The sequence below is a fragment of the Panthera leo genome, chromosome A2, assembly GCF_018350215.1.
Source record: "Panthera leo isolate Ple1 chromosome A2, P.leo_Ple1_pat1.1, whole genome shotgun sequence".
In the NCBI taxonomy this organism is placed as follows: domain Eukaryota; kingdom Metazoa; phylum Chordata; class Mammalia; order Carnivora; family Felidae; genus Panthera; species Panthera leo.
The window spans coordinates 78,512,350-78,540,030 of record NC_056680.1 but is presented as its reverse complement, the minus strand read 5'-3'; the positions used below and the strand labels follow the sequence as shown (position 1 = coordinate 78,540,030).

At 47.1% G+C, this 27,681-nt stretch overlaps 2 protein-coding genes across 27 annotated transcripts in view; one reads left to right on the top strand and one right to left on the bottom strand.

Annotated features, from left to right (window-relative positions):
• Positions 1 to 2,657, top strand: part of KMT2E (lysine methyltransferase 2E (inactive)) — a 99,317-nt gene extending 96,660 nt beyond the window's left edge. For all 7 annotated transcript variants that reach the window (XM_042915661.1, XM_042915626.1, XM_042915644.1 and 4 more), the window contains one exon: positions 386 to 2,657. In XM_042915661.1, the coding sequence (XP_042771595.1) occupies positions 386 to 1,894 (1,509 nt within the window). In that variant the 3' untranslated portion in view covers positions 1,895 to 2,657. The remainder of the gene's footprint in view (positions 1 to 385) is intronic.
• The window catches only part of SRPK2 (SRSF protein kinase 2), a 312,332-nt gene that overhangs the window by 53,025 nt on the left and 231,626 nt on the right, over positions 1 to 27,681 (bottom strand). For 7 of the 20 annotated variants that reach the window (XM_042915724.1, XM_042915682.1, XM_042915761.1 and 4 more), the window contains 6 exons: positions 23,229 to 23,329; positions 23,002 to 23,109; positions 17,994 to 18,063; positions 17,283 to 17,375; positions 16,862 to 16,954; positions 6,343 to 6,782 (listed from right to left, as the gene is read on the bottom strand). In XM_042915724.1, the coding sequence (XP_042771658.1) occupies positions 6,598 to 6,782; positions 16,862 to 16,954; positions 17,283 to 17,375; positions 17,994 to 18,063; positions 23,002 to 23,109; positions 23,229 to 23,329 (650 nt within the window). In that variant the 3' untranslated portion in view covers positions 6,343 to 6,597. Of the gene's footprint in view, positions 1 to 2,604; positions 2,983 to 4,263; positions 5,032 to 6,342; positions 6,783 to 6,874; positions 6,988 to 14,798; positions 15,066 to 16,861; positions 16,955 to 17,282; positions 17,376 to 17,993; positions 18,064 to 23,001; positions 23,110 to 23,228; positions 23,330 to 27,681 lie in introns of those variants that run through there. The other 13 variants (XR_006196478.1, XR_006196482.1, XR_006196484.1 and 10 more) reach the window with 8 other exon arrangements.

Sequence of the window (27,681 nt, the reverse complement as noted above, 5' to 3'; positions counted from 1 at the left end):
TCATACATATTTAAAACAGTTTGGGTTTATCATTAGGGTGTAGGAATTTCAGTTTATGGAATTGAAGGTTATCAGAAATCTTTCAAAATAAGCCTCAAAAGCAGGTTTCATCGCTTAAGAAAAAAAGGCAAATTAAATGTAAGGACCATTATTTCCTTAACCTGGTCTTAATAAAAATTAATCCAGGGAATTCAGTTTAACCTTAGTTATCAGAACTTGTTGTAGCCTCTGAAAAAGCTGGCTTTTCAATATCCCAAGCCTCTGTGATGGACTTCTCGACTCTATCTTCATTTATAAATGAACATGTAAATAACATTAAATACCACCGATAACAAACCTCAATGTACATAAAACGTTTCTTACATGATTTGTTTCCTTTTCATAGCCTGGTTCACCGGGACCTGTACTTCCTGTCCAAGCACATGGGAAAATACTCACAAAAGCAGAGTCCCATTGGGAGGCCACAGTTACTGTGTCAGAAGCTGAGAACGGTGTTCACCTGAAAACAGAGCTCCAACAGAAACAGCTATTAAATAACACCCAAGCGCTTTCGAAGAATCCTCCTCAGCCACTCGTTCGAAGCTCATCCGAGCAACTTCCACAAAAGCTGCCTTCTGCGCCAGTGAAGTTGCACTGTCCTCCGTCCCCTCACGTAGAAAATCCTCCCAAATCATCGACACCTCACCCGCCGGTACAGCACGGTTATCTCTCACCAAAGCCCCCCGCCCAGCAGTTAGGGTCTCCCTATAGGCCTCATCACGCACAGTCACCTCAGGTGGGAACCCCTCAGCGAGAGCCTCAGAGAAATTTCTACCCCGCGGCACAGACCCTGCAAGCCAGCACTCAGCAGGCGACCTCCGGAGCGTTATATACGCAGACCCCCTCGGGACAATCTTCAGCCACCTACACCCAGTTCAACCAACAGAGTCTGAACAGCGCAGCTCCACCCCCTCCACCCCCTCCGCCCCCTTCTTCCTCGTCTTATTATCAAAACCAGCAGCCCTCTGCAAACTTTCAGAATTATAATCAGCTTAAAGGTGGGCTTTCCCAACAGACTGTGTTTGCGTCGGGACCAAATCAAGCACTTCCTGGCTCCGCGAGCCAGCAAACCGTCCCAGGACACCATGTTACTCCAGGGCATTTCTTGCCTTCTCAGAACCCCCCGATCCACCATCAGACTGCTGCCGCCGTGGTCCCCCCACCGCCCCCCCCACCCCCTGCCCCAGGACCGCACCTCGTCCAGCAGCCGAGCTCCCATCAGCAACACTCAGTGGCTCACGTGGTGGGGCCCGTTCACGCCGTCACCCCCGGGTCGCACATTCATTCGCAAACTGCGGGCCACCATTTGCCACCCCCCCCTCCGCCTCCTGGTCCCGCCCCTCATCACCACCCACCGCCCCATCCTTCCACGGGACTCCAAGGTCTGCCAGCACAACACCAGCATGTTGTCAACTCGGCGCCGCCTCCGCCACCGCCACCGCCACCTTCCAGTGTTTTGGCTTCTGGGCACCACACCTCGTCCGCTCAGGCCTTACACCACCCGCCTCATCAAGGACCTCCACTGTTTCCTTCAAGTGCTCATCCAGCCGTACCACCGTATCCCTCCCAAGCCACACACCACACCACTCTGGGGCCGGGACCCCAACACCAGCCTTCTGGAACAGGGCCGCATTGTCCGTTACCAGTCGCAGGTCCTCATCTCCAGCCCCAAGGACCAAACAGTATTCCAACACCTACTGCTTCAGGGTTCTGTCCTCATCCTGGCTCTGTGGCCCTGCCACACGGGGTTCAAGGACCCCAGCAGGCATCTCCAGTGCCTGGACAAATCCCGATTCACAGAGCGCAGGTGCCACCGACATTTCAGAACAATTACCACGGTTCAGGGTGGCATTAAAATGGACCCCAAAAACATTTTTTAAAATGTTCTGTAAGATAAACTGTATATTTCATATGTACCTGTTAAGGTACTTTTTAAAGCTTGTACATGAAACTTTGTATAAAAAAAAAAAAAACACCAGTGCTCTTTCATTGTATTTTTCCCATTTTTGCTTTTTAAAATTCCTTAAAAGATGTGCTGTTAAGCCAGTATTAGGTATCTTTATTTTGTAAGTGAACATTCCAGCTGTTTTTCTGGCAGTAGATTTGATGCTACATGATCTTTCAATTTTATTGTTGCAGTTAAATTCATTTAGTGAATGTTTTCTATATTATTTCATACATACGCATTTAAGTACACAGCTAAGAAATGGCACTATGAGGATTTTCATTTTTCTTCCTGTCAGCAGTTCTGTGAGTGCATCTTAGATATAAAAAAAAAAAAAATGCAATACAGATTTTTATAGTTTGGTGTGGACATGGCTCATTTTGTTTTATCGGTTATTTGCGAGCAAAATGTAATTTAATGTATAGATGATTTTTAACGTCTCCCGACACACTGTAAATACTGCATTTCCTTTGCGTATATAACTGCTTACAGCTTTTCTCATTGGATATATAGCGTTGTACATATGACAGGTCTTTGCAAAACTGTGTGATCTTTGTGAGAGTAGTACAGTATATGGCCTTTAATTTCTTTTTTATTTTAAATATACTGTCACATTGAAGCACTGGTTGGGCATTTTAATTCATGTTAATAAATCACAATTATGTCAGTTTTACCAGATTGTCCTGTACAACTTCTGAGATTGGAGTCTGTTCAAACAAGGGTCTTTTACAAAAAGTTACAGTTTTTCAGATGTAGTTTGTAAGGAGCCTTCCATTTTCTTTAGCGACCACCACCTCAGCAGTCATCAGGAAGCAGTAAGGGGTTGTTCCTATGATGTCCCTACTTGTCACTGTCGCAGGAGCCAACTCACAGGAATCTACTCTGCTGTGGAGATGCTGTGCACATTTACTTCTATCTGACATCGTACAACGTGAGCCCGTATCATTAAAGCATCACACGTGATACAGTTAGAGCCCGTAAAATATGGAGTAGTTGACCTAAAAAACACACAAATATCTAACTTGTACACTTTAGAACATGCGTGACTGCAATGTCCTGATTAATCAAAATTATCTCTAAACCTTAAATTAACATTTATTATCTAGCTCTATAGTATTCAGGGAAAAAAAATACTTCGTTTTGGGTGTACAAAAGGAAAAGGAAGAAGGCGTTAGTTACCCTTAGAGTTCTCAAGTGAAATGAAAACAGCCTAGTGAACATTTTGCTGAAATAGGAAATGCTAGTTATTTTGGAAAAATAAATTCTGTCTTCTGCCTCTGAGGAGTATTAGTAATGACACGAACGCATTTTTCCAGTTTTCCCTAGTTGGCATAATTTGGCACAGCACAAAAATTCTGTGTGCTGGAGAAACAAGTGAACAGACTAAAAATGACTGGATAATATCTGGCAGTAATGAAAGTCACATTGCACACTTTTAACTCCCATTTCTTTTTGAAAATCAGCTAATAAGGGCACACTAAGAGAGCCACGTTTAGGGCTCAATTCTAATCAGCTTCAAGTTTTAAAAGAATTTAGGTCAACTTTGCCCTCCTTGACTTTAGCAAACAAAATTGTACTTCCCGTATTCACTAAAAAAACACTTGTCCAAGAAAAACATGGCTCTACATCACCCAGCCCAACGGTTTCCAAGAACAAAGGTTAACTATTAGCACAGCGAACAGCATTATTCAAACTCTTTAAAGGACTGTCCTCCTAAGGATTTAGGATTCCTCAGTTACAAATTGGCCTACTACACAAATCATGTATAGAGAAACTTTTCTATGAACTGTAGGATCTTACATAATTCCTCGACTTCTCGATGAAGAACACACATACTCCCAAATACTGTCCTCTACCAAAATTTCATTGAAGTCATAAAAAAAAAAAAAAATGGACAATTTAAAAGCAGAATTTAAGGAATAATCCCAGCTGTGGATACAAACTGAAGTTATCTGCCCAAGGACAGTGGTTTGTCCTGTTAACTGTTAAGTATAATCCAGGCACAGGAAGAAGTCAGTAAATCACTTTTCAGCTAAAAAGTCTAGGCTTTTCTGAAGCCCCTGTATCTGTTGTTTTTTTTTAAGCCTTTGGGCAGTTCTAATTTCCAGCCAGCCAGCCTCTCATCTGCTATCATCATGTATGTGGTCCACTGCTTGTCCTTCTCCATGAAGGCCTGATGTGGACCAGAGGGGAAAAGCAGGACGTTCACTGGAACGTCCGAGCCGGCTGCAGTGTTCTGTATAACCAGCGCTTCTCGCTCGGCTTGTATGTATTCTTTATCCTCAAGCCACCAGGTTCCCGCCAAAAAAAACATACTATACCTAATACAAACATCTATTCCTTCTAGAACATTTTTTTTTTTTTAACATTGTACACCAGTTAGGCTCTTATTAGGGACAGGTCTTTACAAAATTCGTAACAATCTAGTTTATTTTCTAACATGAGCTGCAATTGCATTAGACACATTTCATTCAAGTGTGCTATAACCCTGATACAAATTCTTCAGTTAGGGGAAGATGAAGACATACTTTGTGGTTCTTGTAAGAACGGATCCTACGGAAACTGTGTCTGCAGCAACCATCCGTCGTAGAACCTACGTGGTAACCTACAGCCTCCTCGGAAAACCTCAGCATGCACGTTTCATAAGTGGTTCTGTTGCACCTCACAGCGGTATGTGATTACCATGCTAACTCCTAAAGGACTGTGTCTTGTTCCCTCACAGTGAAAACTGGTAAAAAGAGAGAAGAAAATCTGCAATGCTCAAACACTATGTCATTAGTATGGATTTCATGGAACACGAAGAGGAATCACTGAAATTCTAGGCAGTGAATCTGTACTACAGCAGCTCTTCGAAAGCCATATTCTACTCTTACAACACAATGAATGATTTCCATGTACTAAATAAGCCTTAATGCATGTTGTGCGACTACATTTCCTGCAATAGGGATGTTGATACTTCCTTTAGTTTGGGTCACACTGCACTAAAAGGAGAGCACATGTTTGTTGATTCTATCACTTCAAATATAGGCCAATGACCAAGGCAATGTCTGGAAAAAAAAAAACCAAAACACTTTAATTTTTAAGACAACCGCAAGCACCTCAAACAATGGATTATTATTACAACACTTGTTATCTTTTCACAATCTAGTTATTGCAAAGGCATATGGATAAATGTTAATGGACAAAGTCAAGAAAAACGAGGCACCTTAATGAATGTAAAATTTTTTAAAAACCTGACATTCAACCCACTGACTTCTAAAAGAGGCTAAATACACCTCTGTAGATTACATTCTAAAATCGTATTGCCTACTATGGTTTGTGTCCTGGATTCTAAAACTTTAAGGAAATGCATAAACAAAATTGTGTGCAGCCTGCAAAGGGAAAATCATTTTCTCAACTTCAATACATGGGAAGACAATGAGAAAGCTCAGAAAATTGTTATAGCCACGCATATAACTGCCTATGGAATGAACGTGGTCCCTGTTACCTCTGAGACGTTAGGGTCGTGCCCACTGCACCGCTAACTGTACATACCACACCTTGGTTTTGGAGAAACACAAGTAAGCTTTTCCAAAAAAGAAAAACTATATATATATACATACGTATATATATATGTGTGTGTGTGTGTGTGTGTGTGTGTGTGTATACGTATGTATATACATACGTGTGTATGTGTGTGTATATATATATTTCTAATTCCACACACTGCACATGGTTTTTGTTGTCCGATTTAATCTATGTAGAGTTTAACTTACAGTGTTTGGAGGACGCAACACCACATGGTACCGGGCCATCACATTTTTAAAGGGAAATTGCTCTTTTTCCTTAAAAGTACTTTTAAAAATATGCAAAAATATGAATGAGAGTGCTAAAACTATAGTACGTATTTTCGAATGAAAGCATGTCTTTTCTTGCTTTAAAGTGCCATATAGGGAATGACATAACTCAGAGCCACTTTGTTTAAAATCCAATGTAAAAGGGCTGTTATGGAATGAAAAGTCTGCACAGCTCCTGGGAGCAGTTCAAGTCCGCTACATGCAACTCAGGCTACAAAGCACTCAAGACTTGGTAGCTTTTCTGAAATTTGAGTCCCCATCCCATATTTAATGGAAATTAACATTTACAGGGTGCATTTACATACACTATAATACAGGAATGATGTCCCTTTGCCAGAAGATAAAATTGTACATTTCCTTGCTATTTCTTGGTTCCAACTTGATAATTTCTTAAGATTGTAAATTATATAGTACTCAGCTAAAATATTTCTTCATAAATAGTTACAAAACCTGCCAAAACACAAGGGGGAAAGTATTTTTTGCTCAAAAAAAAAGACTGACATTTGAATGTCACACAAGAAACAATGCTTAGAGACATGTTATTGTTTCCAGAAGAAAGTGGGTCAGTAAACTACTAAGCTGAAGACAAAGACTACCTTTCCCCAGGATCACAGTGCACAAAAAGCAGAATGTCAAACAACAGTACCTCAAAGCAAAATAAAGGTCTGAGGATGAAGCCAGCTCGCTTGTAATCCCGTTAGAGAATGAGAGTCACCGTTTAGGTCCAATGTACTGGAAAACATTTGCTAGCTCAGAATGCTCTACTGGTAGGATCTGCTAAGAATTCAACCAAGGATGCCGAAGGCATTCGCCAGCCGAGGCTCGTTTTTCTGGAACCATTTCTAACATTGGGATCAGGAAATCTGTAAACTGTGCAGCATCTTCGTGGGGCCAGCCATACTTTTCCACAAGGACATCAAAGAGGCTCCAGGGCTTCAGCTTGGTGATATGCCGCAGTTCTCCTACGGGGAAGAAACAGGCAGTGTCAAGGAAGCTCCACACGCGAATTTCCCATTGGTGGTCCGGCCAGGTTTTCAGTGAAGCGGACACCTACCTGCCCAACACTAGGCAACACCAAAGGCCGGCTTCCCCCCAAGCAGTGACCATGAAAGGTCTTTGTGGCCGTGTTATTTTGCGTAAGCTTGACAAATGCAAACAAGGGGTTCACTGAAAGGGGAACAGTTCGTTCGAATCAGTTCCAGGTTTTTTTAAGTAAGTAGAGGTGCTGAGTCCCCCAGGGTGGTTTTTTTTTTTTTTTTTAAGTTTATTATTATTGAGTAAGCTCTATAACCCAACGTGGGGATTGAACTCAGGACCCTGATATCAAGAGTCACAGACTCCACCGGCTGAGCCAGCAGGGCACCACACCCGGAATGTTTTCATTTGCAAAGACTGACAAAGGCACTCTCCCTCCAATGTGGGATCTTCTGCAATTTGTAAATTTGCTTAGAAAAAGCTTTAAGAAACACACTACATAAACTCCTTGGATCATTATTTCTGCATGTGACCATGCAAAGAAAAAGGGAGTCCTTCCGTCTAGAAATGTGCTGTTGAAGAGAAGTTTCTTGGATGGCGCAGGTGTACTTTAGCTCACTAATCCAATATGGCAGCTGCTAGCTAGATGTGACTACCGAGCCCTGGAAATGTTACCAGTGCGACTGAGGAACTGAAGTTTTAATTTGTTTAAACAGCCACAATTAGCCACTGGCTCCTGTACCAGACAACACAGCTCTAGAGGCCAAGGTGAACCAAACACCACTCAATTCCACACACTGGCTGTAAAATCTAAGAGATCAGAACATCAAATCTTGAACATGTGCTAGTTGCACCACAGAAACCATAGGTTACGAGGAGCCCCGACCAACACAACAGAACAACCAACGATCTAGTAAATGGTCTGAAAACTAGGACAGCCTTTTTCATAATAGGAAAAAAAAGCTGATTTAAATCAAACTGCCAAAAGGTCAGGATACCTTTCATTAGGATTAATTCCTTTTCTCTTCCCGTTAGAAATGTTCACAGGATGCCCCTCCCCTGTAGGCAGAGAGGCCTCCCCTGCGGGTGGCAGAGACAAGGAAGGGCTGCCCGGGGCCCGCTCCCCGCTCCCCCCGCACAGGCACAGCTCTGGGCTCAGAGTGCTGGCCGGTCCTGCTGAGGCAGGCACCCCACATGTAGCCCCACACGAGGGCCAGCTGTCCTCTCCTCTTCCACTTGCTCTGTCCACCCACCAAGCCAGGTGTCTCACGGTGTGTATTAAGAGATGCTTCCTTACTAGGTCTTCTCAGGAGGCCTGGTCTGTTTCACCCGTTTACGCATCTCAATTTAGACCACTCTCCTCTTTCTTTAATCACAAAGAAAATAAAAGAACCTTACAGAAAAGTACAAAAACAGAAGGAGAAATGACCTGTAATCCCACCCACTAGGATTTTTTTCTCTCAGCCTCCACTCTCTCTTAATTATATTCCTGTGAACCGGTATGTCTACAGAGTTGCAATCGTCACACGCACCAGATCTGGGATAAACAGAACTTTACGGAATGTTTCTTGTTGGAGGGATGTTGTGCAAAGTAAACGGAGGACGGAGTTCAGCATGGCTTACAGACTGTAGGTCAGCTCTGTTTTGGGGAGGGGAGTAGAGAAAGGGCCATCTGAGAGGAGAAAGTGTTTCCTCCTGTAGAAGGAAGACTGTGTCCATGAGAACAGAGTCTGAGCAATGGCTCAAAGCTCATCCCCTTTAATCTGGAAATTCCAGCTCTGGAAATCCAGCCTAAGAAAATAAACCCTGGCACCACCCTCCCAATCCCCCCAGCCCCCACCCACCCACCACGCATACTTGCAAAATCACAGGTGCTCAGTGACAGGAGAACCGTAGTTACAGAAACAAACCATGATACGTCAACCTGATGAATACTATTTCATATTACTTGGGAACATGGAGGGAAATTATATGGCCCAGCGTCTGGTACTAAAAGAAGAATAGAAGAGAATGATCACAAGAGTAACCTTCAAAGCGCCCTTCAAGATGGAAAACAGGTACCCCCCCAAACAGCAGCTTTGTTAGAAGGTGGCTTCTCTCTCTGCATCTTCCGTAATACAGCTCTCCTTGGCTTACAGAGACCGTGGAGCTCACCAGAGCAAGGTTTGCAGGAAACTAAGAAAGTTCACATGGAACATTCCAAAACGTGTCCTCTGGAAGGGGGAGAGAACTTCACGGACCTTCATCTCTTCTGACCTGGAACGAACACTCCCCGAGGTTGCAAATGAACATAATAGCTGAGAAGCACAGTCCGATCAGAACATTGAGGGATCTATTTCGGAGGGGGCCAGTTTAAAATCCATCAACAGGCATGAAATTAGGTTCAATCTTCCATGAAAAGAGAGAAGCGTTACCACAACAGCTGCCTTAAAATCTGCATAGTAACAGTGATGAGAACAACACAAGCTGAAAGGCCCCGAAAATCTATTTATTCAGACCTAACTAGCTATAAACTGATAAAAACATTTGCAAAGAACCGACTGGAACACCTAACACACTTTGACCAGGTAATCAATCCCACACACAAAAAAACCTGTGGGCGAAGACGCTGTCTGTAACGCGAGCATATGCAGCAGGCACAGTAACCCTCAGCTCCGATCGGTACACGTGCCCGACACCGCTACCGTGACAACCCCGAAGTGCCACCTCGAAGAACAAGCATATGCCTTATGGAGACAGGTGGAAAAACTGATGCCAAGAAAAAACACAGGAAATAAACTTGCCTAGGCCCTATGATTCCATGTACAAACTCTTAGGCTCAATTCAATAAGAAACAAGTCTCACAAATGGTTGCTAAAGGCTCTTTAATAACAAGCCCTCAACTCCCAAACGTGCACATCCACCGCTAGGACAGGCTCGTCCCATGAGCAGGGACCCTGTCCCCTCCCCAGCTCCAGCCTCGTGAATGGCCACCTCTGCTACCACAACTCAGAATACAAAATGAAATAAGAAAACGCTTGAGAGACTGTTTTTCGCTATCTGCTCCTATTGTACAAGTGGCTCCTGGACAAGTTAACAAATTTTTACCTTGACAACTTCTTCTCTCTCAGGCAAGTATACCAAGATATGTTCCACTGCAACACATTCTGCAAATAACCAGACACTTAATAGTGAAAGACTTTACCGTTTAAACCGTCTCCTTCCTTTCCTTCCTAAAGAACGCTGAGTACCACTTTGTCTTTCCTCGGGAGCCCAGCAAGGCCAGATGGACGACCCTGCCCTCAGCAGCCCCTCATGCTCCTAATCCGCCCTGGAGGCAGAGTCACCTTGACAGAGCCCAGGAAAACAGACAGAAACAGGCCCCAAGGGAGGGCTCCTTCACCTGCCAAGTCAAGGCTTTGGGACCTGCTACTGTACTCGCCAGGCCCAGATTATCAGAGTGCTTTTTAAGGAAAAAAGTTAAGTACTTCCATCAGACTTCTCCTGAATATCATTTTAAGAGATCTGTGAGAAGGGAAATACTTTATTTTGTTCATTGAAATTGTAATATTCCAGAATTAAGCATATAAGCATATAGGAGTCTATGAGGGAAATCCTTGTACTGTATTTCAGGGAATACTGGTAACTAGAAAAGAAACCATGATATAAAATAGATTCAGATAAATTTCACGGCATATATAGATAGGAAACCTGTCCACAAATACTGGTACAAGCAAGACACAAAACTAGAAATTTGAAGAAATTCCTACAAATTTGTAGGTCAATATCTGAGTTCAGTATCTGTATAAGCCTTACCCCCAACAAATACAAAAATTAACTCAAAATGGATCACAGCCCAAAGCCTAAGAACTAAAACTAAATTCTTAGTAGAAAACAGAATAATCTCTGGGACTTAGAAGCAGGAAATGGTTTCTTAGATGTGACATCAAAAGCACAAATAACAAAAACAAGTAACAAAGGAAAAAGTAGAAGACTGGACTTCATCAAAATTTAAGTTTTATACTTCAACTATCACACGTGATTTAAGAGAAGTTAAAACAGGGGCACCTGGATGGCTCAGTCAGTTAAGCGTCCAGCTCTTATTTTCGGCTCAGGTCATGATCTCACAGGTTGGTGAGACTGAACCCCCCCACTGGGCTCTGTGCTGACAGTGCAGAGCCTGCCTGGGACTCTCTCTCCCTCTCTCTGCCCCTCCCCCACGCGGGCTCCCCCCGCCCCTCTCTTTTTTCCTCTCAAAATAAATAAATCAATAAATAAAGTTTAAAAAAAGAGAGAGAAGTAAAAACAGGTCCATCCACAAGTTTGTACAATAGTCACAGTAGCGTTCTTCATGAGCCAAAAAGCAGACACCCACATATCCATCAACTGGTGAGTGAAGCAACCAAACATGGTCTCTCCACACGTCAAAAGCAGAGTACAGACACATGCACCCAAGTGCATGAGCCCTGAAACACCGGAACACATGGAAGAAACCATCACAAAGTCCATACACTGTAGGATTCCATCCACATGGAATGTCCAGAACAGAGAAACCCAGAGAGAGAGAAGACCAGCAGCTGCCAGGGGTCAGGGGGAAAGAAACCAGAATGAGTGCTAATGGGCAAAGGATTGGTTTCTTGTCGAGAATAAAAATATTCTGAAATTAGACAGTGGTGACGGCTACATAATTCAGGAACATTCTAAAAACTACTCGATTGTACGCTTTAAAAGGGTGAATTGTACGGTATGTAGATTACATCTGAATAAAGCTGGAACAAAAGCTTAAAAAACTGGAACAAAGCTTAAAACAAAGTAATAGCTTTAAAAGAATCCCAACACTGCGTTAATGCACGCAGTAAAAACACACACTAATCATGATAAACGACAGGAATATGTGGGATGAACTAACTAGAACTGAACACCTGAGAGCAATAATTTCATTACTTTTTCTGCATCATATGCTCAAATTCAAAATGAAATGATTAAAATGCTAGTTTCAGACTTACGATCAGCTGTGGCCTGTGGTCTGTTATTTTCCAAAATGTCTCTGTGGTGTGCCCAGTGTCCCTCCGGTCTGCCTCCAGGGCACCGCACCATCCCTACCGTACCCTCCCACCTTGCACCCCGACCCTAGCAGGGGAGGGCCTTAGACCACGCAAGCCTTCAAACAGGGCCCTGTGTGCGGGCGTGCGGGTGCCACGAGGGCCGTCCTGGGCCAAGGGGGACACAGTGTCACCTGCTTCTGGCTCTCCAGAAAGGAGGACTCAACACAGCTTCATGTTTCTAGTCTGAAGTTATTTTCTGTGACTACAGGGCACTGGGCTGTGGGGAATCCCGCACCAAAAAGACAGACCGGGGTCCTGATCTCACAGAGGGTACTCACAACTCACAAGTGATGCTTAAAGTGAAACTGTATTAAAAAGTGTATTAAAGTACACGTTTTAAAAGTTTTAGACTCACTAGTGCGAAGAACCTTTTCTAGTCATTTGCACAGGGCCCGGCTCATGGGGAGGTCAGCCCCACGCATCCCCAAGGTGGCATCGTGCCAAGGCCTGGCACCTGCCACCTGCCTGTGCAGTCAGCAAACCGCGGCGACCGACGGGCTTCACCACCTGAGGCCTAGATGATGAACGGGACAGCGCCAGCCTACACGGGCCCAAAGCCCACAGCGGGCTTCGCTCTTCACACAAGTAAGAGAATCTGTTGATGTGGGGGATTCTGGAGGGGAGTTGAAATCGTTCTAACAAGTTTCATCTCAAACACTAAAAACGAAGACTGCAGAACAAAGCCCTATCACAGGGGGCGTGTCGGCATTGCACCGCAAATGCTCTGCATGGGTTTTCTTGTTTTTTTTTGTTTTTTTTGTTTTTTTTTAAGTTTATTTATTTTGAGAGAGAGAGAGAGCATGAGCAGGGGAAGGGCAGAGAGAAGGAGAGAAACCCAAGTAGGCTCATCAGTGTGGAGCCTTATGTGGGGCTCGATCCCACAAACTGTGAGACCGTGACCTGAGCTGAAACCTGGTGTTGGATGCTTCACTGACTGAGCCACCCAGGTGCCCTGTCTGCACAGGCTTCTTGCATGCTTTGAACTGCACTTAAGGTCTCTGGTCCAACACACAACAGATCACTCTCACACGTTCCAGCCCACGTGACGCCCTTCCCTAGAATCAAACCGTTTTTTTTAAAAAAATTACTCTGATATTTCCAACAGTAAGTTTTACTAAAACGATGGCCACTCATGTGTCAACAGAACGTCTGTTCAGCAATGTGGGACGGTGCACTCCTGCCTGCACTGTTTTTGCTACATCACCTGACAAGCACTGGGACACTTCCTGGGGACAAGTCGCACTCCATCCCGGTTGCTATCACAAAATACAACCAAAATGAGTGGCTTATAAATAAGAATGAATTTATTCCCCACAGTCGTGGAGGCTGGCAGTCTGAGATCCGGCTGCCAGCAGGGCTGGGTCCCAACACGAGGGCCCCCTTCCGGGTCACAGACCCTCTCGTGTCCTCTGTATGGGGTAAGGGAGTGGTCTGGGATCTGTTCTGTAAGGGCACTAATCCCAACCAGGAGGGCCCTACCCTCATGGCCTTATGTTCTCTCCAAAGGCCCCCACCTCCTAATACTAACACTTTTGGGGGTTAGGATTCCCACACATGAATTTGGGGGGGGCGGGGGACACACACACCTCAGACCCTAACAGGATAGAAGCAGGGGCAGAATGCACAGAGGTGCTTACTTCTAGTGGGGCACATCTTCATACACTGGTGAAGAGGATTTTTGTGAAAGACACTTGGTGGCTAATGTCCACACCCAGAGGAGTTAACCTGCTGGTTATCAAACTGTAGCAGGATGAGAACAGTAACTACCTTCCTTTGCCAAAACATCCAGCTCGCGTGGAAAATTCCCAGCTAAGGAATGACTGTTCAGACTAGTAACAATCATTTTACCCAGAGTTGTACGTTAAGAAGAGGTCACTTAGCTGTGCTTGGTTTTTAGCTTTAACACACAGACCCCATGCTCTTCCTCACAGGCATCAGGGTGAGGATGTGGCCTGGGTCTCCCGCAGGAGGACAAAGAGCAGGGTAGGGTGCTGCTCACTCCCTCTCAATCGTTGGCTATTTTCCAAGGGGATGCAAGCAAATTAATAACAGCTTCTGATTTTGCTTTTCTGTCAGTTCTGGCATGCAGGCACTTAAAAAATGTTAACGGATACATTTAAGATCTCCTTACTTCCAAATTGTATATCTGCACACATTCCTTAGGTGGGGCATGCCAAAACCCATCTTTTATGTAACAAATCATTCCTCTCATCCTGGGGGACATGGTAAAATCTATTTTCATGACACGCCCTCATTCATCAAAATATTATTTCTGTGACTTTTGTAAAAGCCCTAAATCCCTTCTGATCTCCACTTATTATAAATAAACAATGATCAGGAAAGGACTTGGGTCCCAATTCCCAATCACTTGCCTAGTCAGAAATTCTCCCTCATATCCAAATGAAGGGGAAAGGACTCTAGTTACCACAGTAACACTGAATCACAATGCGTCTGGTCTGTCTTTACCAAGGAGGCCAAATGTATTTCGACCCTGGTCACCTTCCAACAAGCTCCCTGGCGGAGCCCGTGCATGCAGGCCCTAAAGCGCATGTGCAGTAATAACGGGACGCTGCAGCAGCACGGTCCCAGGCAAGCACTCTGTACCCCCGTCGGGGAGCAGGCAGTGGTCACGCACAGACTCCGAGCGGCCCCAGGAGCAGGGCTGCTGACAGGAAGGCTGACAGGAACGCCGCCTTCCGGCCTGAAGGGCTACACGCAGGGAGCTCTGAGCAGAGCCACCTGCTATGCGGCATCAGTTCATCAGCATCGCTGGTCAGCCCCCCCCCCCACCCCGCTCAAAGACAGCACCTGCTGACGGGGTGAGGAGGGGCTTCGGGGCTGGTACCCAGCAGGTGCCATCCCTGGGAGCCACGCCCAACTGGCACCAAGAGCCTCAGAGCACTGCCTCTGGGAACGAACCTGATCCCAGGCCAGTGGACAAGCAGGACTTCACCTCCTCAGCATTCGGGTCCCCTCCTGCAGTGCGTGTCCCTCTTCCTCCCCGCTGTGCATAGATAGTAAGCGGTGCCCAACCCACAGACGCTGCGCCGGGAAAACTGCAGAGCCCAGGCCTTCTGAGAAGCTCCTCGCTGCAGAGGAAAAACTCCGTGTGGCTTTACTGGCTGTTGGTCCTCTGTGCCTGATGCCGGAACCTGTCCGTCGGCCTGTGGCGGATTCTCTGTTCGGCTGACAGAGCAGGTGCTGAGTAAGGTCCAGCGCCCTCCAGTGCCCATCCCCTCCCTAGAGCATCAGCAGGTCAGCCATGTCCCCTACTTCATGACAGACTAGGCTGCTAGCTCTTGGCCACCCTCCCCTCCAAGCCTCCACCTGACAGTGGTGATGGCTGCGGCTGGGGGTTCACTGCAAGTCCAGCCAAGTCCTCCCAGGGGCCAGGCCATCTCTCACAGGCCGTGAAAACACTCTGAAATGTGGAAGAAGGGCCCTGCCTTGATTAAAACAAGTCACGCTGAATCCCAAGCCACAGTAATCCAGAGCCTTCCCTTGCTTCAGCCCTTCAACCATTTTTAAGAAGTTTCCTACGGAAACTTAGCCCACTCTCTCAGCAATACTGCCGTCTAGAAGTCCGTCGTGTTTAGAGCAGTTCCTTTCCTGTTTACAACTCTGCCTCAGCAAATGTGACATGAGCTACTAGGGTGCCACGTGCTGCGTAGGAAATGGAAGGTGCAGAGATGACATGACAGGACGTGCCCAGCCTCACACCATGCTGTCACAGAACAGAGCTCAGTGGCAAAGCCATTCTATTAGCCTCAAGCCTACTTGGGCCCACGTGTGAGGGGAACCATAACCTTGCTCATGAGACCCAGACTCAAAGTCCAGGTGGGTCTTCAGAACCAAAATCGACACAGGTTGTCTGAACAGCAGTTTTTCCTGACCATCTTTTTTCCCTGTGATAAGCCTCTAAAGGTAGTAAGAAAATAACTGCATCTAGTTACACATTTCAGAGGCTGCCCATGGGGTGGTCCTAGGAAAGCCAGGAGCAGTGGTCGCTGTGCTCAGAGTAAGTGGAACAGGAAACTGCCGGCTTCGGCACAGCATGTTCTCGAGTCTTGCGCATTTAACGGGGATGTGTAATTTAAAGGAGGGAACAAGGACTGGGTGGCTGGACATCACCAAAGGGTATAATAAGGATTTATGACTCTAGAAGAATACCTTATCTCATAGGAAAATAAAAAGTCAAAGCCAGTTCTCCAAATCTGACTAAAGCAGAAAGCGATAGAGCATGTTGGACTTTCAGAAATTTCTAGAAACTCCACATCCTACTCAAACCAACTTTAAAAGTTCTTTATTAAAGGGGGTACAACTGCTCCCTCTCACTGCCAAAAAAAAACTCAAGCTGGAAAAACATAATTAAGAGGTCCAACATGCTCACACAAAACAATATGGTGCCGGGAAGGGGTTCTTTAAAAATAAATTCCTGGCGCCTTTTTACTAAAGTAAATCAACTATTAATGCAATGTGAATAGTGCAGGGGAGAAGAGAACGTCATTTCTCAGAGAAGGGGGCACAGGGTCTCAGCAGCCTGCGCCCACATCATAAGGAGCTCAGACACGCCCAGCAGGACACAGAGGGACGCTCACAAAGTCCTGTCCCCAGGCTGTCTCTACTCCATGGCAAAAACACTCAGGCTCCACGAACAACATGAGAAATGGAAAGAGAAGTCTAGCTGGTTTCTAAAAACCACTTAAACTCCTTTTCACAAATCCGTGAATACACAGACTGGGCTTAGATTAGGAGAGGAGAGGGCAGGGAGGAGACTGAGGGTTCCGGGAAGTGGTAGTCTTACAAAATCCGTACTCCACAGATGGGAGATGGTTCAAGCTTATTTCTCGAGAGCTTTCTTCGGCAGAATTCCCCAGCTGTAACAAGGTCCAGGTCTTTCTCCACTGCCCAAACGTGAATGCACAATTTCTCCCTTTGGGAGAGGATTATGCTGAAAATTAGTGTTGCATAAATACCGTTACCTTTTCTGGTGAAAAACTCCTTGGAATATTTTCCCAACATAGCGTATTTTCGAGGGACTTTCCCCAGCAGTTCAATGATCAATGCTATGTGATCTGCATTGGGAAACATTGCCAGCAAAACAGAAACACACGACAGTTTAATCAGTACACTGCATGCAGACACTGCTACCGCCCGCGCAGACAGAAACAGAGCGCGACCTGTATGATCCAAGCACAGGCTCTGCCAGTGCCGCCGGATGCACAGGGAGACCGTGGCAAGGTCAAGTGCAGTCTTCCCTGTCAACTTTTAAATCAGCACAGGAATTTTGCTAGGTTGCCTTTCCAATTTAGGAGAAATGTCTGCCATCATTCGCGCTACAATCAGTAGTGCTATCCCGTTTCTGTCTGCATCGTGGCGCTTTTCAAAAAGAAGAGGTACTACCTCTGCGATTGAAGAATTCCCGAGAATATTTTCCAGATAGAGCAAAGTGCCTTGGGATACTGCCTAGCAGCTCTATGATGTGGGCTATGTGGTCTATGGAGGAGAGAAAAACAGGACATGGGAATGGGAGGGGCAAAGGGAAGGATGGGATAAAAGAAGAGGGAAAAAAATTGAAATTAGTAAAAAATCAGAAATAGATTCAAATCAACAATGTCTGCAGCACATCCATGCAGAGGCTTCTGGGGCTGGCAGGCCTCAGGCACTATCTGGAACATCGGACGGTGACTGATGCCAGCTCACCCCTGGCCACCCCAGCACTGTAAGCAAATAAGCATGGAGATGGTCAGCTTTACAGATGGAATTCAGGCCAGAATTCCCAGGTTTTCAACTCAGCTCCCCGACAGGACAGTGAAATGGGCAGATCGGTGGACAAAAGGACCACAGAGAAGCCTCGGGGGTCGCAGAGCCTGTCCTTCCCTGGCTGCTGAGCACCAGGCCGAGGCCAGCAGGAAGGAGAGGCGGCCCCGGGCCAAGGGCAGAGCTGCCCGTCCACTGTGCCTGAGGGGGCTTCAAGCTCAGGGGAAAGCATCTCGACTAGGCGTTTGAAAACCAAAACACAGCTCTATTTCGGTAGGGAAACACAATACTCTCCAGAAGCTCAGGCCTCGCAGGAGGCCCCGCCTGAGGTATTTGGCAGGCGGCAATACTCACCTTCATCCCTGGAATAGTCTTCCCCAGAATGCGGTTCAAACAAATAATCTCCCGTTGCCAGCTCAAATGCCTAGGACACAACAGATGACATGCTAAGCACTTCAAAGACACTGGTCCCCGAGGCAGCAACTTTCTCTCCTTATACAAGAGACCCACGTTTTCCGAGGACCTGATCAAACCCAAGAGCCTTCTAAAAGAGCTCAACACCAACTTTTTTCTTTCAACTCTGAACTTCCTAAAAGTTCAAAGAAGCTTCAGAAATTTTCCTACATTCCCTTTACTGGAGGATGTAAAGGCTATGTCCTCTTCTCATTTTGTGAGAAGCACAGCGACAAGCAGCTGTGTGCAGGCCCGGGGGGAGGGGAACGTGTTCCAGCTCTGGATGGTGGGACCAGGACTCAGGCCTGCCCTCCCCCACGCAGGCTCATCGGGTCCCTGGAAAGCGGGCACTGCCGCTCTCTTGAAGCAAAGACCCTCGTGCCTTGGTAACCAGGAGCTATTTTCAGCATCTCATCAATTCTGCCACTTCTGACTCAAGCAAAGGAAAACCTCGAGCCAAACAGAAGGCTCTGAGCCCTGGGCCCGGAGGAGCCAGGTGAGGAGGGCAAGGAGGGCTGGCCTGCCTCTAGGGCTACCACTACCCCCAGCATGCCCTTTGTTTCCATTTCTGCCACACACTCTTCTCCCCTTGTTCTAAAAAAAAAGAACAAAAAAAAGCTCAGGACCATGGGTTTAATTTGCTAATGTTATAGAAAGATGGCAACTGCTATTGCTCTGCCGATGGAATACCACGTTTAAAAAAAATTTTTTTTTGTTTTTTAAAGGAAAAGGCTAAATCCTATTTTTGGTTTTTCTATACTTACTTCTATTTTGTATTGGATCTTGTGGTTCTGAAAGGTGCTCAGGGGCCTGGACCTCTGTCACAGATGCCTGCGGATCAGGGCCCTCCTCTGATGAACCCCACCCGATGAACCATCACCGCACCCACCCATTTCCTCCTTCTGTTCATGACCAGAGTGGGTCAGGAGGGGGTCTCCTAGCACTGTCTTTAACAAACCGAAGGTGGACGCACTCAGGCCAGGACCACATCTCTTCACCATTTTGTTTGTTTGTTTGTTTGTTTGTTTATTTAAAGAAAGGAGGGCAGTGGGGTGACAAGGTGGCTGTCAGCTGCCCCATGAGAGCATTGGTGCATGAACTCAGGATCCCGCAGGACACGGACATGCCCATCCCAGCCCATCCCAGCACCGAGTAAGCTGGTCAGGCAGGCGCAGCAGGGCCAGGGAAAGTCCTTACGGGGGGCCTCTCCTCTCTATCCAACCTCACATCTGGCCACAAATCCAAGGGGAAAATTGAACAGTCAGAAGGGTCTTCCCCGCCCAGGACACAACTAACATATATACATATATATATACATACATATATGTGTATGTATGTATATATACATACATACAACTAAGCAGCCTACAAGCCATGAGGAAAGGGTGAAACCCTAATGGAGAAGAAGCCACTGCGGATGCTCCATGGAGAGGGCCATGGCTACTCCTTAACCCTCCCCTGAGAACTCTCTCTCCTCACACATTCTCAAACACATTTCAATCAGGTTGAATTTATTTCTTACAGCCTAACACTAAGGTAGGTCAACTGAGTGTTCTTTGAAAGACGACTGTTTCGATTAGCACCCACGTGTTTCCAATGAAACACTCAAGTCAAAGAAGCCTACACAGAAATGGTTTAAAACAGAAAAGGAAGGGGCGCCTGGGTGGCTCAGTCGGTTAAGCGTCCGACTTCAGCTCAGGTCACGATCTCGCAGTCCGTGAGTTCAAGCCCCGCATCGGGCTCTGGGCTGATGGCTCAGAGCCTGGAGCCTGCTTCCGATTCTGTGTCTCCCTCTCTCTGCCCCTCCCCCGTTCATGCTCTGTCTCTCTCTGTCTCAAAAATGAATAAACGTTAAAAAAAAAAAAATTAAAAAATTAAAAATTAAAAAAAAAAAAAAAACAGAAAAGGAAGATGTGAGGGAAGATGGGGGCTCACATGTATGTCATCTGGTCCCAGTTCTCTGGGGAGTGACAAGACTTCCTTAACAGGAAGGCCACATGTGACAGAGAAATTCCGATGGAATTCCGATGGAAATGTGGGCCCTCATGCTTCATGACCTGCCTTCACGCCGGTTAAAGATTACCGCCTTCAACTCCGTAGGTTACTCCTGATATAATCTCTATTGTTACTGTTTTAATACTTGGGATTTTTCATGCTTGGGAATCTTGGATTCCTTCGTCTGTACTTGACCAGACCCCCTTGGGAGACGTTCCCCTGGAGCAAACTCTGTTCTCAGGTCCTGGGGAGACCAGACACCTCTTTCTTGAAATGCCCTCCCCCCCCACACCAAGTACCCGATTCTGAATAAATAAGGTCACCTATTCTTTCTGTGATGGGACAAGTGCTGAACAAGTGAACTTTGCCAGTCTGCCTTTTCTTATTTCTAGGGCACTGACTATGGCTTATCGCGGAGCCTGTAGACGTTACCTGCTCTGGGCCTGTGACACACAAGTGCACAGCAATCGATGCCTCGGCCCACGCAGAATTTTTAGATTACATACACTTACGTTGGGAGGGGCCCCAAGACTCAAGAAAAGGAAAAGAGGTTCAATGGGACACATATCTCAGTTTCTCTGCCTCATTCTGGTGCTTTCCTCCGGCTCTAAGAGCCCTCCTCCACGATGAGAGCAAAGACACCAGCTGACACGCAGGAGCTCGCGACCCCAGTAGGGCCTCTGCAAGTCTTCATGCCATTTATGCCATCAAAGGACTCCAGGCCTCACCACCAAGAACAACTAGAGCTTTAGTATAGACTGGAATTATGAATTTAATATAATATTATGTTTCTAAACTTCGACAAAAGGACAGGAGTGGAGAAACACCGCCTCGTGTTTACCAGGTTGTCTGAGAAGAACAGAAGGGGACCTCTCAGCCTTGGCCTTCAGGGATGGGAGGTGGGGGTGGGGAACGACGGCTTGCCCCCCATCCAGAACAATCACGCTTCCAACATCTGACTCATTAAAACAACAACAACCTGTAAGTGGCCTTTGAGGCAACGAGGGAGCTTATGCTTCCTCTGAGGGGAGCAGGAGGCAGGAGAAAGGAGATGGTCTCTAGCACTGTGCACAGCAGCAGGAGTGGCCAGGGTGTGAAGACTGTGTGGAGGGGCGAGTCCTAATCTAATGGAAGGCAAGACAGACAACCTGGTATAAAATCGCACTGAGCTCCACCATTATTCTCCTGTCTCTGTGATCTTGTCCTATTTTTCCGGTTATATCACCAAAATTTAACACCCCAAATTAGAAGCACAGGATTTCAGAGTTGAAAGAGCTCTTGGAGTCTAATTCAGGGCCCCTCCTGTGTTGCTGGGGACAAGTAAGGCCTGACCTCACCACATCCTGGAATGGAACATTTCTCCCCCGAAGCTCCAATTTTTGAAAGTGCTCCCTTCCTACTGACCTAACCTCTGCTTCCCACCGTGTCCGGGCCCTCCGCCCCCTCCTGCCCTCTGGACCTCACTCCTCTCTGCACAGCAGCCTCCAAATTCAAAGCAGCCATCACATGCCCACCAATCTTTTCAACTGTTCTTTTCCATGTCTCACACAGCAAAGACTGAAGTTTTTGATACTCACTGAAAAACTTAATTTTAAAAATTATCTGGTATTATTTGTCAGAGCAACGTGGGACCAGAAAGGCACGATGTTTCCAATCTGTTTGGCCACATCTGTTGCCTCAGATCTTGATAATTTTACACAAACAACTACTATTTTTCCATATTGTCCAGCACCATGCTTCTTGCTGTAGCACCAGGGGACATATGATACAGCAAACTCAGAAGAATTGTTAATCTTTGAATAACAGACAATTACATATATTGCCTGTTGCTCTTTTTAGTGAGAAGAAAAGTGCCAAGCTTTACACACACAGTCTTTCATTTTAAATATATCAGAGAATTTGGGGGGTGGGGGGGTGGAATAAGAAAAACATGAAATAGCACCCCCTTTTCCATACACACACACACACACACACACACACACACACACACACACACACACACACACATACACACACACCCTTCCAGCACGTGACCACAAAGCACAACCCACTTAGAGGAAAGTGCTGAACTGGCTAGGAAACAGGGCCAAGAAAGAGAAACTGAAATCGGCTTATGGAAGAGGGCCAGAGGGCCCACCGGTGCTCATCAATTCACAGGTCAGCAGCAAGTGAGAAAATGATGCGCTGGTGAGGGCCAGGGGAGGGTCCAGACACAAGTAAACCCGCGATGCAGCCCAAACCAGTATGACGCACAGTGGGGAGAGGCGTCCTGAGACCCCGAGAAAAAACATCTCCGTCTTCTCTATGGGAACAGACTCCATCAAAGGGACTATGGGCGGCGGCTGGTGTCTCAGAAATCAGTGGACAGCCCACAACAACAAGCCAGAATATTCTCGAGATTTGGCCTTATATATAAAGGAGGAGAGATTAAACACTGGTGTGTGGGGAAACCCTTTCCTTGTCAGTAAGGATAGAAGGTCTGTCAGAGGTCACTGAGAAGGGCTCCCGCCTTTCGACCTCAGACAATCTTTCCTGAAGACGCCGCTGTCTCATCCTCCTCCACGGCACGAGGGAAGGGTACAGCCCGCAATCTTTCAGAAACCAGACAGAATTACTTGAAGCCATTTTGCCACCGCAGAGGAGGCTGTGATTCCTAGGGGTGGTGGGCCGAAGAGGGCCTTGAGTAGAGGTCGTCTGTCCCAAGACCAAAGCAGGCTAAACCCTAGAACACGTCTGAGAAGAATTCTTCCAACTCTCAAGGCGCTCAAGACAGCAACCTTGCCCTCACTCATCCCACAGCAGACGTACTCCGCAGTCGGGAAAACTCAGACCACACGTACTGGTGAGACTGTCCCATGATAAGCGCTGCAGGATGGGCCTTTACGTGGAAGGAAATGGCCAAGGCCGTTCTTACCATGCATGCTGTGCTCCAAATGTCAGCAGGTGTGCTGTAACCTGCCCCTATTAAAACCTCTATGGATCTATACTGACGCGTCTGGATGTCTTCTGTGAAGTGTTTATGCTGGAAGGGAACACACTGTATTAGTACGGAGGAAAAAAGACATGCAAAAAGGAAAAAAAAAAAGCGTCTTCTAATCCATGATCATGACCAAAACGCTCTAGAAAGAAAACTTTACTTACCACCCAACAAGCATTTCCCAGGTCGGCAATTTTAACTCTAATTTTATCTGCGTTCCGTGGATCCAGGGGGTTCACCAACAAGTCGGCCGCCCGGGTTTTTGCTGGCATGAGCAAACAGCGAGACAGTTAGTACTTGGGAGGGGTGGCTTGCGTCTGTGCACACAGTGTCTGCCGGGCACAGTCTCCTTTTCTAGGAAAGTGATGGGAGGATCATTTAGGCCTGGAGCCCTGCAAGTTGAACTCAACAGAATTTGAAATTCTTGGTCTCCATCCCCGGAAGATATTTCACAAGAGAGAGCACACTGGGCTGCCCAGAGACCTCACCGGCTCCGCCTTGCCCTTTCTCCTTATATTGCTGATTCTGCCACCTCTAGGATGACCCTACTCTGCTCCCTTCTGCATCTTTCCAGCTGCTCCTCATCGCATCAGAGCCCATAGAGAACCACATCTATCTTGGTGTGTTACTACATGAAGTAGAGACAACATGTTCCCAGATGGCCAATCCCTTTCTAGGTGACACACACTTCACCTGGTAGCCACATCTCCTACCTCTCCTGCTTGGGCTGAGCACAGAGACCTCAAAGGTTAGATGATGGCTGGTTAACAAAGACAGATTACAGGCCAGGACTAATCAGTTTGGGTTTAGCTTTGGACAAGTAACGCTCCACAACAGAGGTCTCCTGAGGCCACCTGGGCCACAGGGCAAACCACTGAGGTCCCTCCCAAACTTATCAAATACTCAGGCCACTCTTAAGCCCAGTGACCCCGAGAGAATCTCAACAGTGGACACAGGGCTAGACTTCTCAGGGTTCCTGGGGCCAGAAGAGCTTTATGGACAAGCCTACATCATGCCCATATTGGGCAGGGTTAACCAGGGGGCAAGTGACAAAGAAAACTAACTTGGAGAGACCCAGACAGGAAATCCTGAAGTGACTGAGCATCTTCCTCAAACCTTAAAATGACTTATAAGCTCCAATTTCTGGAAGGGATGAGATGTAACCATGGTTCTTACTAATGGAGAAGTAATTCTGAGATGGTATTTACAGACTAAACAGAAAAGTCCACTCAATGCAGAACATCAAATACCCTTTCATCCGCTCAGAGCTGGGCACTGCTAAAACAAACCAAACCTCCTTTTGGGTACACCCACACCGTGGAGCCACAGTGCTCAGGGGGCTCTGATTTCTGGGCATCCCTCCCAGGAGCGGGGGCACCTACAGAACTCCCCAGGAGGGGCCAGAGGATGCAGAGAGAGCTCTGGCCAACATCTTAGCCCCCAAGCCCCACTCCTCCGGCTTGTGGGTTAATGTAGGTGGGCCAGCCTCACATGTCCCCTTTTTGCCATCTGCCCTATGACCACATTCCTCTTTTTAAGGATGCCGATCCACTGTGGACTTTGCCAAAGGCAGTCTGAGCTGGCAGAACAAAGACAGGAACTCGGAAACGACGAGACGGAAAGAAGCACAGAGACCCACACGAGGAGGCAAACTGGATACAGTGATTGAAGGATGGGAAGAAACAGAGCTTCAGGAGAAACAAAAACACTGACCCAGTGGACAGACAGCACCAGAAACGGCCAGATGAATCCCTCACGTCACTCAATCAAGGAGACTCAGCAGGCAAGAAAATGGAATTCGAGGTTTACAGAACCGGATTCAAGTGGACGTTTCAATACCAACAAAGTTGTGAGACTCTGGAAAGTGACCTAACTCCATGAGGCTCAGTGCTCAAGAAAGAAGCGGAAGGGGCCACGCCACACACCCCCTCCAAACTGACCAGCCAACCCAGTGGCCTGGGAGAGCGGGGGGCTCCACCAGTGCTGGGACCAGCCAGACTACACTCCCCGCCCCAGGCTGGGGCTGCCTCTGGCCAGAATCAAAGCTCCACCAGCAGAGAGCAGGCAGAGGGGGAGGGGAGGCCAAACACTTGAGATCAAAGGTCTAAGGAAGAAGAGGGTAAGCCTCCAGTTCTGACTGAGAGTAAGTGGTGCCCAGTGCCTGAGGGTGCGAGTGTAGGGAGGCATCTGGAAGTGCCACCAGTGTCCTAAAGACATTCCCCGGGAGCTGCACGAATCAATGAAGCCAGAGGAGATCTGGCCTCAAAAGACGCATCATCACACATGTTCAATACGGTTTCTTTGTATTTAACACCCCTCATTCTTGATCACTAAACAAGGTCTCTTTGGTGACAGGCTGTTACCCTCCTGGTTCAGGTCTGTAAACGGTGACCCCGCTCACAGCGCATCCCAAATGATACCAGGGAGTTCATCTCAGAACTTGAACTGTACAGGAACACAAACGAGGTAAAAGACAATCTACTTGGTATATCCGACTTCCTTTACTCAGTGTGATAATTACCTGACCGCAACCCTCAAAACAGCCCATTTAAACAACAGGCACTTGCCAGGGACTAACACCAACTCTGCTTTGCCTGGGACTCAAATCATCTCGGCTCGCTGAGTCATTATTGTGGTCACCTCTCACGGCTCTTCCTAATGCTCTGCCTCTTCCAACGAGGGAATGAAAAGTGGGGATACGTCACTTCACGAAGGATGGGGCTCTTAACTCGTCTCCGGTGGCCCGGGGTCTGAGCGACACTACTCATTCCATGTGAAGCTATCCTAGAAACTAGTAAGATAGCTGTGGGTGGTGCCTCCAAGGGACGAGACCGCCATCATCACTTAGGTGCAAGGCACTGTGCTAGGCTAGTGCAGACTCTCTATGGTTTGAGGCGTCCCTCCAATAAACACACGAATACCTTCTCTGCACCCAGAGATTCAACACCAGGCCCCGGGAGATCTAATACCTGAGCCTGGCCCGTTCATTCACCGAGTATTTACAGAGTCCCTTCTGTGTGCTGTCTCGGCACTGGGACCAGCATGAACAAGGCATGCAGGGTCCCCCCTCCACACCCCAAGTTAGGAAACTCATGCACTGGGGGGTGGGGTGGGGAGATGGGGAATATGGATAATAAAGTAAAAATGAAGGAGTCACACACCATGTCAGGTGGCTCTAAATGCAAAGAAGAAAAACAAAGCAAAGAAAGGAGGCGGACAATGATGAGGGTGTTGAGGGGAGGTCTTTTCTCAGAAGGTGACTCTGAGGAGAGGCCTGAACTAAGGGAGGCGTGGAGAGAGAGGGGCCCTCAGCAGAGGAGACAGCAAGTGCAAATGCAAAGTGCAAAGAGAGAGAAACAAACTTGCACTTTTGAGAAACTTAAGGAAGAAGCCAGCACGGAGGTACAGAATCAGCAAGGGGCGGGGGGGGGGGGGTGTGGGGGGAGAGACAAGGCCAGAGAGAGAGCTGCCAGGAAATGGCCTGCAGAGAGCTTGCAGGCTTTAGAGTGACGCCCCGCACTGTTATTCTGAGGGGAAATGCACTGCAGGTCCTTCTGGAGGGAAAGGGAGGGAAGAGGACAGGGTGTGCCCTAAGGAGGACAGGGTAGGCAGAAAGAGTCACAGCGAGGGCAGCGCGGGGCCCATATTACAGCAGCTGGTGCAAGGTCTGGCAGTGATCTGGGTCCCCACCAAGTGGCAGTGAGTACCTTGCAGGTAAAGCCAGCAAGACCAGATGGGACGGGCCAAGATACATGCTATGGCTCCAAAGCTAATAATCCCAGAGGAATCCTGCCTCCTCAGCCTTTAGTGGCTCCCCAGTCACTCCAGGGAATAGTCTGCATCCTTCAGCCTGGAGGGTGAGTTCTTCTGGCCTGACTTTTCCTTCTCCTAACGTGTGTGCCCTGGTCTAATGACAAGGATCTACACCAGCTCCAAACATGGCTTGTTTCTCTTGCCTCGTGTTCATGCAGTGGTAGATGGCCAACTACGAGCCTCTGGGCCCCACTCCTTCCACGCAGGAAATGAAGCCCTCCCGTCCAGGAGGCAGCCCACCGTTACCAAACGACCAAGCTGGAAACCAAAACTGAGTGCCTCCAAACAAATGAGTGGGTAAGGAGATCCTGACCCTGCTGCGTACCTAGAATTTCACAATACTGAAAAGGTCTGCTTGGTGAGAGACTTGGGTCAAAGTGAAAAATAGACCTGCTATTTCTCCCCAATGTGAGATGTTCGTACAAGAGAACTGGTGCTGGGAATGAATACAGTTTTGATGGTGAATGGAGACAGGTGGCACAAAGGTAAGTGGAGAAGGAAAAATACCCAGATTATCACTGATTTGATCGCTTGTTACTCAATAAATGTTTATCACAGCACTGAGTTGGATGCAAAGGATACAAGGATAAAAGCACACAGCGCTCCCAGTGATTTTACATCATGGCGAGGAAAAGATGATGGAAACAGTGAGCATGCAGTTAAGTAAAGCATGACCGGTAGGTAAAGGGGGGAAGGGAACAGGACCGCGTGGGAAGCGATGCAGGGTTAGCGTTTGTACCAGCCGGCAAAAGAATAAAAGTTGACCGAGAGAATGGGCAGTGGAGAAAGGGGAAGAGACACTCC